Here is a 14,679-nt window from a genome sequence, read left to right on the forward strand (position 1 = left end):
TGTGGCCTTCCAGAAAGCTCTATCTAGCCCTTGAGACTCTCCCTTGGCCTGGCCAAACTTCCTCCTCCTCATGACACCCCTCCATTAGCCCTCCCCCACACTCTCAAGATCTTTTGCCTGGCTAGAATATGTGTCTCAAGTGCAATAATGTCTTTTGCTTGCCTGAATGGGAGATGTGTGCCTCTGCATGTAGAAACCATGGAGTTTTGCATGGCTAGATGTAGCCTAACCGTATAAAGGTAAGAGTCATTCTGCTGCTCACTTTTGCCTCCAGTCTCCCCTGATAGTGGCATGCAAGTGCCAAGGATCGAAGCTGGGATCTTGGAAAGCAGGTGCTCCGACACTGAACTCTTTTGGAGTGGAGTGATTGCACCATGTTTCCAAGCTTATCTCCACAACTATGGGGGCCCAGAAAGAAGTACTTAAAAAAAAAAGAATACTCACAAAACAACTTGCAGGTGTAGTTGTCATCTGTGTCATACAAAGGTATTCATAATGTAAAGCTTTCTTGTGGGTGGGTGTTGGGGAGGGTGGGCATATATGTACGCACATAAGCTGATTTCCGCAATGCGCATTGCTGTCTTGTTTGTTACCTCCCACACACATTTTTACATAACAGTAAATTAATTCCTAGTAATGAGACTGTTTCACTGAGCTCTGTTAGTGGCAATGCTGCCTATGTCAAGAAAGGAGAGAAATGGTGGTGTTTATAACTTCCCTGGTTGGGTGGTCGTGGAATAAGTAAGTCTACAGATGTTTTACTGCTTTAGCAAGAACACATCTTTTAATTATGAAAGTCATGTCAGCTTCATGTAGTGCAAATATGTGCTGATAAAAAGGCTAGTTATTTTAGGGGGGAACCCCACCCCACAAGAATATATTTACAAATGTGTTTTTTTTTTTACATTGACTACAGAATCAGTATTTTGAAATGGGATGCATATGAACTGGCTTAACGATTCTCTCCACTGGGGTATGATTTCCCATATTACGGCAACACTGAAAACTATATAGAAGCGATCCGAGTGGGATTCACTTCTAGAAAGGGTAACATTTTCAATGACATGGCAGTCACTAGCCAACAGTGGTTAGACCACTAATTTCGTGTCTCCTTTATTTAGCTGTACAGCAAACCTCACAATGAAACCACAGACCTATATTTAGATGGGAGACCTCGATGCCATGGTTAAAGGCAGAAATATCAACAGAGCATAAAGGAGTCTATTGTTGAGACCTACTATCAGTGCCTTTTACCTCAGAGGTTATGGGGCACACTAAAGCAAACTCAAAACTTGAATGCTGTTTGTTTTAAATCTTTGATTAGATCAAAATGTTGGCTTTCGGGGAGAGGGAGGTTACTTATAGCTTGTGAAATGTGAGTGGTGGAAAGGAAGGTCTGTATATTCCCTGGTCCCCATGAAAAAACTTCAGTGTGTCCCTGTGTCAGGTGTGGGGAACATTTGGCTCTCCAGATGTTGCTGAACTACAATTCTCACCATCCCTGGCCATTGGCCATGCTTGCTGCGGCTGATGGGAGCTGTAGTTCAGCAACATTTGGAGGGTCCAAAGATTCCCCACAGTTGCCTTATGTACTCAAAAATAGGCTTATTTCTGCTGACTTCCTTTTGTTTAAGTTCTCCCTGGTGAGTGGTTGCAATTTATTCTTATAGGAATTCTGGGACGCTTTTGTAGACCACTGGATGCTCTGACCAGACTGGAATCCCATGATGGGGAGGATCTAATGAAATTCTGGAGCATTTCTGCCTCCCCACCCTGTTCTACCTCCCCACAACAGCAGGCATTTTGTTAATACGTAACAAAACCTACTCTGTAATTTAATACCAGCACTTTCATTGGCTTTTTCATACTTAACAGTGCAATTCTATCCATGTCTGCTCAAAAGTAACTCTTTATTGTTTTCAGTGGTGTTTACTCTCAGGTCAGTATGTATAGCATTGTACCCTAAAGTAATTTTTGTTGTTGTTGTTGTTGAAAATTACACTATTGAGCAGGGGATTGGACTCAATGGCCTTGTAGGCCCCTTCCAACTCCAATTCCAATTCTATGATTCTATGATTTAATTCCATTTGTGAATATTCCATAAATGTATTCCAGTATGTAAAACACACACAAAAGAATTTCTGTTGTTGGAATCTAAAAAGATTAGATCACCATCATATGTACACTATTAATGTGGCAGTTTCATACAATTTATGGTGCTAAGCATCAGATCTATTTCAGACATTATGCACCAGCAAACCTGGGTTCATCACCAAGTATACAACTCAACAAGGTGGTGCAACCAGCCCTTTAACTCTGACGAGTGTACCTATAATATACTCATTTCCAAATATGGGTTTCTTGCATTCATACTTTGTCAGTGGCTGAAGCATTTTGGACAGCTCCTTGAAAGTTCAGACGAAAACATGGAGCAAATTCCACTGCCCCACTGACATGGAGCCACCAGCTGCCACTGCACTTTGCATTTGTAAGTGTGCTCTTAAAAAAAAATTAAGTGAACACTGGAAGAGAAAGTAAGGTGTGAAATGCCCCCATCATTCCAATGAATATGTATAATAGGTTACTTTGTATACATTTACACAACATTTCTCTTGTCTGCTAGAAAATTGGCTATTCTGATCTGTTCTATCTATGTTCTGTATTTCTTTGTAAGGGAAAGAATTAGGGCTGTTTCAAATAGCCTAAATTTGCTACATACAAAGCATGTAGGAAAAGCATGGAAGCCACATGTAGATTTTCATGAGTCATGATCATGTCCAGGTCTATTGCTGCAATCCATGTAGGAAGTACAGATTATCTGAAAAAGACTTTGGATGCTGTAAGATCAGGTTAAAAGTGCAAAGAAATGTGTGTTATTTTTAGGCTAAACTATGGGACATATTCCTTTAGATGGCAACATTTAAGAGCCATTAGTTCCTAGACTCAAATGTCACAATGTTATATAATGTTGTCTAGTCTACTTATCTGAAATGAGGCCCGTAATCAATTTTCCACTCGACAAATGGTGCATTACGTTTGTCAGGATGTAAACCAGCAGGACAGATCAGCAGAACAGTATATATAACCCCCCTCCCTGTCCTGCTAATAAACTTCACTCTTAGGGAGAGGTTAGGCAGATAGCAAAAAGACCAACGTAAAGATTCCCAATTGTAGCTACTGTGGAAAAAGGTGATGAAGCAGACCGTGGAACCGGCACTGAAGATGCTCCCCTGAGGGAAGGAATGTTTGATTCAGACAATTTCCTTTGCAAGGTAGATCTGCTAATCCAGTCCAGATGATGCCTGAAAGTTAAAAGGGGATTTTTACTTCAGATGCGTTTAAGAACTGGATGTGGGCCAGTACTTTGATTTTGTAATAAATATATTACAATTAGGATTCTTAATATATGGACTTTTAAAAGTACAGATAGTAAGATTTAGTCTGCCCAACAAATACAGATAAATGCCATCACTGGGATAATAGCCTACCTATTAATCATTTTACTTTATATGTATAAAGGAATCCAATATAACACTGCAATTGCTATGAAGCTAAAATGATTGACTTAGGCATGAAATTCTCTGAAAATCTCCTCCTCCTCAGTGTCAGTGTTACCCTTGTAGAAGAGAAGTATTGCCATGAAAATTGAGAGGGTTGTTAAGCAAGTGTTTCTGAGTTCAGGACTATAAGTTTTGCAAGATTTTGTTTTTAAATGAGTTTATGGGAAGCATCAGAATGGCATGGGGGTTATTTTCAATTTAACATTGCGGAAAGAGAAAAACCCATGCTGGCTACAGTATGTAGCCACTCTCATGGCTGTATAATATATTTGCTAAGGAATCATGATGTCACTGCTGTGGCAATTCCTGTGCCAACTGGTTGACTAGGCTCTTACCCTTGTGTTTGAAAGGCAATGACAGCCTTTCCAATGAAGGATCACTCTTTAAGTTACAAAATTGTATAAAAAGAGAAAATGTGTGCCAACTGAAGTGGGCAAACTTCAAGGTCTTAGACCTACTTCATTTAAGAACATAAGAAGAGCCCTGCTGGATCAGACCCAATGCTTCTTTAGTCCAGCATTCTGTTTTCACAGTGTCTTATAGGAAGCCTGTAAACAGGACAGGACTGCAGTATTCCCTTCCCACTCACGATTCTCAGCAACTGATGTTCAAAGGTATACTGTCTCTGACACTGGAGGTAGTATATAGCCATCACCACAACAGTCATTCATTATTTTTTACAAGATCAAACAACCAGAGCCAGGTTCCAAAGACACACACTTAAAATTAAAGCATTCTGAGCCCAGGAATTCATTTGAGTACCAGAACCTAATCGATGTCACAGTCCTTCAACACAAAAATCCACCCCCCTGTCCAGCTTTCTTCATTTCAGCAGTATAATTTTGAGTGGGGGAGAGTTATTTTGCTGGTGCCTTGGCTAAACAATTGGCAGTTGCCAATTTACTTCAGATCACCCAGAAAGGTATCTTCTGCCCATCTGTGGTGTGGACCATGACTTGTGATGATCTCACATACACAGAATTTTTGCTCTGAATATAATCACTCACTAGGGAGCTGCAATTGACCATAGCTTTCCAAAGCATGCATATCATCTGTTCGCTGAGTGAAGAAATGCATGGATTTTATCATATATGAAACACATGTGAATTGATTAAAAGAATTGTGATTGTGATTGCACAATCACACAGATTCCTCTTTGTGCCATGATTTAATCTATGAGCTTATGCATTGGTATGCATTGGTAACCTTCAAGGAAAAAAAGATGTTAACAGCAAACTGCATCAAACTGCATCAAACTGCACCGGGGTCTGAGCAAAATCTTTTTTTTTTAATTGGAAGTATAATTTATTTATTTATTATTATTTGATTTATATCCCATCCTTCCTCCCAGCAGGAGCCCAGAGCAGCAGTTGATGGACAGTTAAGGCATCAGTGTCACTCTGGAAATACAATCAGGTCATTTAGAAATCCTAAAATCTGGATAGAAATTTTTATGGAGACAATGTCATAAGCATCCTTAGGAACAGCCCTCAATCAATATCCCAGCTTTCAATTTAACCAGCTTGTGTGTTATGGTCTAGGTTGCTTTCTCTGTGGTCCATTGGGAAGCTGGTGAGTAGCTCAGTATGTTAATCCAGTTGTTCTAGCTCAGTTGCTTAATGAACATATCAACATGCTTCAGTGAAAAAACTGTGATATCTAAAACCAGTGAGGAAGGAGATTTCTGATTCTTGGCTTTTGGTGTCATTTCTTGCTTTATAATCAATATAATATTGCTAGCTTAAAAGAAATTAGTTATATGGGGTTTGAAAGTGGGAAATATATTAAGGAACTATGTTTGACTAGAAACAAAAGTAACAACTGCTGACAGTTTGCAGTTAAGCTTGATCAGCAGTTGACAAGCAGTTGCAAATTTTGCAATGTAGCTGAAAGAAATGAGATGTATATGAGGCTATTGGACTGTCTAAGTATCTAGTGTTATTTTCCAAGTAAACATGATGAAATAAAGAGGCAAGGCCCAGATGCATCTAAAGGGGCTAGGCCAAAATACATGTTTGTACATGGTAAAAGGCAAGGGAGCTGGATATAGACAAATCTAGAAGGGAAATGGGTTGGATATAGATGAATCTAGCTATGTAAAATTGATTATAAAAAGCTGTGCTATGCTGTGATTCGGGAGAGTGGGCTTTTGCCTTGTGCCTGCTCTCCCAACAGCGCTATTGATCTATGTATTTTCGGCAATAAATTCTGTTCCTTGATGCACCTCCATTTGTCTGGAAAGTTTTGCCTTCTACAATTGCTATTTATGTTTGTGCACATACAAAGGATGGTCTGTCTAGTCTGTTCACCCTTGTTAATTTTCTTCATGGACCTTGCTTCATTCTGCTTTCTTGAACAAATAGTTTCTGCTCTCTCTCACTCCCCCCCCCCCAGTACACACACTTTAACTGCAGGATGAAAATAGGTTGATTTTCAATGCATCTTTTCTTCACATATTCAAGGCCAAGTTATTTCATCACATTAAAGGGCACATCAGTGTGTAAGTCAATGTAACTGCACAAAGAGGTCAAGGCAGGCCATGTTTATTTACTGCCATGGATATCTTAACACCATGACACATTGTTAAGGTACATGAATAAATGCAAAATATTAAGCACACCAGCTATCACCTATAGGCATCTCTGCTTTTTTGCACATTCTAAATAAATACTTAATGCCTAACCTGTTAATTGGCAGGTCAATAATACATTCTGTAGGCCAGTGAGTTTAAAAGCCACACACATTTCCACTTTGACACTGAAGCTTTGTAATGGTCTTACACTTTTCAATAATATGGGAGTGAAACTTGATACAGCATGTTAGCTATAAAAGAAATGAGCCAATAATTTCAGCTTCCTGTTGTGTCCTCCTACAAAGGCAGTATTCCTATATAATCAAGCATCCCTTCATGCATGTTCCCATGGCTTCTTTTCCTGTGCTGCAGGAGTGGCCGAATGCCTAGAACCATGTGGATGGAGCCCATTGCAGGAGTCCTTTTCACCCAATGATTGCTCTCCTTTGCAGCTGAATGATAATCAGGTGGGAGCAACCTATGTAATTTGCCCCACCTATATGGCTCTGGGACTGTTGCAAGAAAGTGGGAAGATGCCACTGAGATTCTCATACTTTGTAGTGAAATATGAAGGAGCCGAATGGTGCTTACTAGGGAAGGAGGAGATTTTTATTCCGTCCACACATTTTCATTGAACTGACATATTTCACACCTGCCAGACGAATATATATATTCATTTATTTTTCTTACATTTATATCACACCTTTTCCTCTAAGGAGCTCATGGTTCTTCCCTCTCCATTTTATCCACACAACAACCCTGTGAAGTAGCTTAGGCTGGGAGACAGTAACTGACCCAAGGTCACCCAATGAACTTAATGACTGAGTGGGGATTCGAACCCTGGTCTCCCCGGTCATAGTCCAACACACTAACCATTGCTCGAATGGATGAGAACATAATTAAAGTTCAGATTTTGCTCTTCTCCAAATTTTGTGATAGTTGTTGGCTCAAAAAATGAACTGAAGTGCATATTTTAGGGGTAAACATGCTTTAAAATATCCAAGTGGAAATAAAGTGTTTATTTTAATATGTATTTTGTGATAAAATGAAATTTTAAATAAGTATTCAGAAACATATTTTCATATGGATTCTGAACCCCAATGCACATATTAATGTGGAAATGGGATCGAGTGGTTGTATCAGTGAGCATATGCAAGATAGGGGTAGGCTGGAATTAAGCTGATCCATGCATCCCTAGTGACAACCAAGATAACTATCTGATAGGTATAATTATCATTTGGTAAACTGGTAATTAGGAAGCCTTAAACATCTCTCTATGAGATTATCTTATTTCCTATCAGATCCTACAAGAAGAACCTATCTGAACCCACACAAACTGTTTGCTAAGCATGAAGCTGTTCCTAGATTCTTTGAGGATATCAGTGTGTGTGTTTGTGTAACTCTTGTCCAAGAAATGAAACACCTTTCAAACAATACAAAAATCAGTCCAGAGGAGCCTTGACATTAGTGAATAATTGGGATGATTTTGGAATGCGTAACAAAATCTAATTTCAGTCCTGTATTTGTCCCTTTGTTAAGTTACCCCTTGCCTTTACATGGAACAATATTTCTTAAGACAATAAGAGCAGCTGTCCTCCGTTAGACAGTGGTATATTTAGTTGCATGTCCAATACTCCTGATAAGGCTATATATCATTTTCTCCAAATGACAAACTCGGTGGTCCTGTGCCAACCAATAGGGTAGTGAAATGGAGCTACCCACAGACAAAGTAGGGATTTCCTCATACTTGGCAGACTTTTCAGGTAAGAGAGAGAGAGAGAGAGAGAGAGAGAGTACTTTCTTTGAAAAAGGAGCCACCCCCTTCCCCAAAAGTCTTGCCAGGACTTAGTGGGCACAAGCCCTTCCATAGCTACAGAGTGTTAAAAAGTATTAAAAGGGCTGTCTGCAATGAAAGCAAGAGGGTGGTGGTGGTGACATTCCCATCCCAAGAACAACAACAGAAGAAAAGAACTCTCCAAAGCAATGAAGGAGGAGGTGGGTAAGGATTGCTCAGTCTAGGGTTGGTGGAATAGCTTCCTACACAGGAAGTCCCCAAATCTCTTCCCATTGATCTAGAGCAGGGGTGGTTAGCCTGTGATCCTCCATATGTTGATGGACTACAATTCCCATCATCCTTGACCACTGACCATGTTGGATGAGGTCGATAGGAACTGTAGTCCAACAGTAGAGAGCTGTAGTTTCTCCTCTCCTGCTCAACAGCATTGCTGAACTATAACTCCCATCATCCCTGATCATTAACCATGCTGGCTGGGGTTGATGAGAACTAGGGATGTCAGAAGATCCTGCTGTAAGCACAGTGCAGCACAGCATTGCCTCGACTGTCAGAGGCGGTATGCTTCTTAATGACAGTTGCTGGGTCCTGCTTTCAGGCTTCCCAAAGGCCACTGAGAGAGCAGGATGCTGGATGGGCCATTGGCCTGATCCAGCAGGTTCTTCTTTTGTTCTTGGGCTAATAAAGAAAAAAGCCACAGTGAAATCACCTCAAAAAAATGACACATAAAGAAAATAACACACACACAAATTTAAAATGTTGTGTCTAAAAGCATGATGTTACAAAAATACATATAATTCTCCTTAAGCAAATGAGAAAACAGATAGAATATTAAGGGGGAAAATGAATTTCAGCAGAATGGAATGATTGGCATGTAAGTGCGAATGAATGCTGGAATGAAAGGAGGCATGCCTGAATATCCCTGTTGGGATCTGGAGTCCAACAATATCTACAGGGCTACAGGTTAGCCACCCCTGATCTACAGTACTCTAGTGCTATAGCACTCACTCAGGGATGGTGATGCAGTGTAAGAAGGAAGAGTTACATTCTTTTGTCCAACCATACTACTCAGGATAGGGCATTTCCCTTTCCCCAGTGATTGCCATGGGAGAGAAGGAACATTGAGTCACTCCATGTGTCTGTATGGGTCCCAAGTATTTTCTCTTTTTAGGAAGCCAATAGCATGCATTATGACCTCTCATTCAAGTGAAAACTCATTTGCTGGTATTCTTCAAACGTTTAGAGACACAGTAAACATGATGGCACACAGTACAGGCCATTTATATATATATATATATATAGAGAGAGAGAGAGAGAGAGAGAGAGAGAGAGAGAGAGAGTATTGTTTTACTGTTTTGTTGCTTGCCACCCTGGACTCCTTTGGGAGGAAGGGTAGGAGAGAGAATATAATTAAAAACGAACAAACAACTAAATAAGAGGGATTCATACATGGCCTTATCAGGAGTACTGCATAAGTAACTGGACCAACCTCAGGCCCAAGAGCCAAATGTGGCCCTTCAGCCTTTCTGTTGGGCCCCTCAGAATTCTCCCCAGGCCATGTCCCCTCCCTAGCTCTTCTCTGTGCCTTTTTGATTGGCTGAAATCTGTCCATGAACCATGTGAATGTCTGTTGTTTGCCTGGATGGAGTATGGAGAGAGAGGTGTGTCTGGATAAGTGTAGAAACCTCTAACTTTTGCATGGTTGCAATGTAACGTACTGTGTTAAGATAAGGGTCACCTCACTAAAGTCAGGATCATTCAGACCACGGTATTCCTGACTTCTATGTATGGATGTGAAAGTTGGACAGTGAAAAAAGCAGATAAGAGAAAAATCAACTCATTTGAAATGTGGTGTTGGAGGAGAGCTTTGCACATACCATGGACCACGAAAAAGATTTAAAGAAATAATTGGGTGTAAGAACAAACTAAACCAGAATTATCACTAGAAGCTAAAATGATGAACTGAGGTTACCATACGTTGGACACATAATGAGAAGGCATGATTCACTAGAGAAGACAATAATGCTGGGAAAAACAGAAGGGAGTAGAAAAAGAGGAAGGCCAAACTTGAGATGGATTGATTCCATAAAAGGAGCCACAGACCTGAATTTACAAGATCTGAACAGGGTGGTTTGTAACAGATACTATTGGAGGTCACTGATTCATAGGGTCACCATAAGTTGTAATCGACTTGAAGGCACATAACAACAAAGTGTTGATCTGCCCACTTTTTGCCTCTGGTCATGCCCATTTTGGTCTCTGACCCCGGTGAGCACTGGCCCTTGAGTCTTGTGAAGTTGCCCAGCCTGAGAAGATCCCTGAACCAGACCATTGTCTGAGCTGTTCTTAATAAGCTTGTCTGGATTATACCACTTTAGACTGCAGATGAGGACTAATGTGGTTGAATGCCCTTCTATATTCCCTCCACATAGAAAACTAGCATGTCAGGGAGAAGGATTCTTGATATTCCAAATATTCTTCCACTCATGCTATACAGCAATAGTATTAAAAACATTCAGTGGTGAACCCAGCACTCACCTGTTTTTATCATGAATTTTCAAGATTTCATGTGTCTGCTGGAGCAGTTGTTTCTCCAACTTGTATGTAGATAATGAATTTTCCAGCAGCTGGATTTCTAGTCGGGATGTTTGATTTAGTACCTGAAGGAGGAAAGCAAGATGTAATAGATAAGCCTTCCAATACTTTAGTGCTGCAGTTGGCATTTACAGTAACATGTCTGTTATGTTTTGCTTGATCCTAGATCTACAAGATGATCCAAACAAGAAATAGCATTTGAGCAGCAGCATCTAAATAACAGTGGCATTGCAAAACAGAGAAACATCAAATTATCATTTTATTCCAGCCACTACAGCGAAAAGCACAGGATTTCCATTGTTCTTATACAAAGCACACTTACCTAAGAAGCTTGCCAGGGTGATTTTAAATTTAAACACAAGCCAAGCTATTCCCTGACTTCTGTTCTGTAAACAGAAGTTCTAATATATCATTATCCCATGATATATCTTTTGCTCTGTTTGGTCTAGGCTTATTTCTAAGCATAGCGTCAGATATTGCATACCCTCATTGGAGTAAGTTTACATTCCTCCCCTGGGCTTCTCTAAACTTGGTTGCTTTCAGCCTCACTAGGGCTTTTCTGTTCTCCTTCTAAATAAAACCATGTAGGAGTCTTTAGTGTTTCACACCTGGGGTCCATCTTTAAATCCAGCATGCATTTGGAGACCCATTTCTTTTCTTTTTACCATATATCTAACCCATCTTAGATCAGGCAGTGGCCAATGACCTAGAATACCAGTGAGGAAGAAGGCAAGCCCAAGACCATTGCCCAACAAGGGCATGCCACATAATATATGGCAAGCAGACAAATCAAGAAGCCTAGGTTTGTCCACCAAGTGTTCTTCCCACAGGGAGTTCCAGCCAATTAGATCTCATCATGAGAAGTGTAGAGCAAAATCCTATGTTGTGTGAATAGGCTTTTGCTCACCAGGTGAAGCTTCACTTTCCTCTCCTCTCCCACCCCCTGCAGTCCCCTGCACCCCTGCAAATGTGCTGCAGGGGCTTCCCCAACCTGCCAGAGCGGTTTTGAGGGCATGCAAAGGAAAGGAAAGGAAGGTCTAGCATCATTGCATGGCCAATGGTCCATTCCACTCATGCAGAGACTGCACAGGATGCATTATACGTATATATGCAAAGAAGTGTTTGTTGCATTCTCATTTTTTCATTCTTAAGTGCACCCTTAAAATGTCTTCCAAGTCCACCTAAAAAAAGTAATGTCTGTGGTGACGGAGCAATGGACTCATTGATAGTCACATACATTTTAGCCATTTATTTACTTGACTTTATATTCTAGCCTTTTTGAAAGGTTTAGTGGTATGTTAAAAAGATCAGGCTCTGGAGAATTCATAGGACTACCACGGATCATTATGTCTCCACCTGCCAAGCATGGTGCATGTATGTTACTTTAAAGAATGTGCCCACCTTGGCTAAATGTAGAGTTGCCAAAGGATGACAGATCAGTTATCACAGGGAGAATATTTCTGACAGGAGCCAAAATTATATGTGTTCCAGCTACAAGGAACTTCACGTCCATGAATTCTGTCTTGTGGATCACATTGTGAATCTACTTATTCTTGTGCAGTCAAACTAGGCTTGGGGTAGCCTATATTAAATTTGAAAGAGCAAGGTCTGGCACTTCTCATGGGTGATTGTCTTGGAAATGATTGAATAATGCATACTTACTATGTTGTGACATTGTCCCTTTGTGTATTTTTTCCAACATCTTTGGACAGTACTGGCAGAAATATGGTTGGAGTTAAATGTGACTCAACAATAAAGGGTCACCATGTTTGCTAGAAATCCTGTATAAAGTATAATGTCTAACATTGCCCTCAGGTAGTCAGAACCCCCCTATAGTGTATGTGAGCCAAAAATCCATTCTCACATTGAATACTGTGATTGCAGGATTAAGCCACTGGGGATCTGCAACCGCACCACTCCAGTAATGTAAAAACAGTCCTTCATTTATCAAAGATGATGAGTGAGTTGACCTTGACATGCTTATTTTCTCTTAATGCAGTGCAAATATATAGTGTAGCCTCTATTCTCATTTATGACTTAAGTCCAAAAATATAAGTTTTTTGTTCCAGCAATTTCTTGTACTCATATTCTATTACCTACAAGCTAAGGTCATCCTATATGAAACTTTTATTAGCCCTTCCATGGAAAACTAAGAAGCTGAGAGCTTGAGTAAGACTATATTGTCATCACCATGTGTATATTATCTCTAGCTAGACTAAATTAATTGTTCTTTCTTGTGTAATTGATCTTGTTACTCTATATGTTGATACTCATTTTAAGTAATCATTTTGGGAAAGGATACTGTAAATATGGTTCAAGGCTTGAAGAATACAAAAAATATATGATCCATCTCAAACACTCTACTGGTATAACTAACTGGCCAATGTAATGATTACACACATGAATACATTTCTTTGAAACAGACAGTCTGGATGAGCAACATCTGCTAGATACCATATGCTTGAAACTGCAAGGGAAAGGCGAAAGAGTGGTGGGGAATTATGAATTGTGAACAGATAGATAAAATCAGAGGACTCTCATTGAGTTAGGGCCAATGGACATGTATCCAAAGCTGGGATGCCGATCTTGGGAAGTTATCTCTCTCCTTCCTTCAGTCTCAGGCCTTGTCTGTGATGGGTTCTCAACAGGCCCTGGAATTTGCAAACAGATGTTCACTGGACCTCTTAGCCTTTGGTATAGCTTCAGCTGGGTCCCTACCCAGTTACAGACAGAACAGACAGAAAGGGTTAGGCCTTTTCTTTAGCCTGGAAGCCCCAAGGCCACCCCACCTCCTCTAACACCTTTAAACAATAGTGCAAGCAGAGCTTGGAAAAGTTACTTTTTTGAACTACAACTTCCATCAGCCCAACCCAGTGGCCATGCTGGCTGAGGCTGATGGGAGTTGTAGTTCAAAAAAAGTAACTTTTCCAAGCTCTGAGTGCAAGCATGGCACAACAGAAACATGTAGCGTTAAACATACCATGGTGTACAATTGAGGCTTAGGTCTCACTGAGGTGATATACTTATGATCTGGCTGTATCCAGGGCTGGCTCCATGTTCAAGGGGACTCACAGCAAAGTGCCCTCCACAGGTCCTGTCTACATTGGTGCCCCCCCTCCCCTGGTCACAGGTTGCCTCCTGCCAATGCCCTGTAGTGGTATCAACACAGGAAGCTGCCTTATACTGAGTCTGATTATTGGTCCATCTAACTCAGCATTGTCTACACTGACTGGCAGTGGCTCTCTAGGGTTTCAGGCAAGGAACATTCCCAGCCCTACCTGGAGATGCTGAGGATTGGACCTGGGCCCTTCTGCATGCAAAGCAGATGCTCTACCACTGGAGTGATAGCGGGATGCTATGAGCTACTATTTTAAATTTCTCACAACACCCAGGAGTGATGCTACTTTGGCCACTCTTGGGCATTGTGGGAAATTTTAAATGGTGACTCACAAGCTACCCAGGGCACAGGACAGTATTGCATTCTCAGTTTATTGTTGCTTTCAGTTCCTTCACTCCATTTGCAACTTTCTCCCTGCTCTACATTACCATTGCGCTCATGCAGTTGAAATCGTGATGTGATTGCATTTATGATTCCATAAAGTTTTTTGTGTGTGCAATATTTTACTGGCGCACATGTACAGTTGTCTGTATTAATAAAACACTGCAAAAAAGGCAATCTTGACATGATTGTACAATAGATTTATCAAGATTGTTTTTTCAGGTGGTGTGTTATCAACATGCGGGAGCAGATGTGTGCATCAATAAAATAATTACAATGAAAATAAATATACAATCATAACAAAAAATAGTAGGGTTTTGGTAGTATTTTATCACTGTGTATATCAGCAACAATTTACTGCTGCAGTGAGAACAATTTCTCATCCTTTGAACAAATGTAAGCCATGGAAGTATTATATCATTCTTTCTATTTCCAATGTTCAGAGGTGAGGACAGCCCATGCACAAGAGGGAGGAATCATCAGGTTTGGTGGAGTCTTGAGGTCTGCAGAAGTACAAAAATCTGATGTGAAACCCCCCCTAGAGGAAGAGAACTTTTTAAAAAAACCATTAAGACTGAGCGTGCTCAGTAGGCATAGAATGCTAACTGGCTGTGAGGTGGAAAAGGGGAAAAATGGGTGGGAGGGTGAACAGTATGGAGTA

At 40.6% G+C, this 14,679-nt stretch overlaps 1 protein-coding gene across 6 annotated transcripts in view; it reads right to left on the bottom strand.

The window, feature by feature from the left end:
- The window catches only part of ANGPT1 (angiopoietin 1), a 220,730-nt gene that overhangs the window by 93,744 nt on the left and 112,307 nt on the right, over nt 1-14,679 (bottom strand). For all 6 annotated transcript variants that reach the window (XM_061605061.1, XM_061605071.1, XM_061605080.1 and 3 more), the window contains exon 3: nt 10,463-10,584. In XM_061605061.1, the coding sequence (XP_061461045.1) occupies nt 10,463-10,584 (122 nt within the window). The remainder of the gene's footprint in view (nt 1-10,462; nt 10,585-14,679) is intronic.

Source organism: Rhineura floridana, chromosome 1 (assembly GCF_030035675.1).
Source record: "Rhineura floridana isolate rRhiFlo1 chromosome 1, rRhiFlo1.hap2, whole genome shotgun sequence".
NCBI lineage: Eukaryota > Metazoa > Chordata > Lepidosauria > Squamata > Rhineuridae > Rhineura > Rhineura floridana.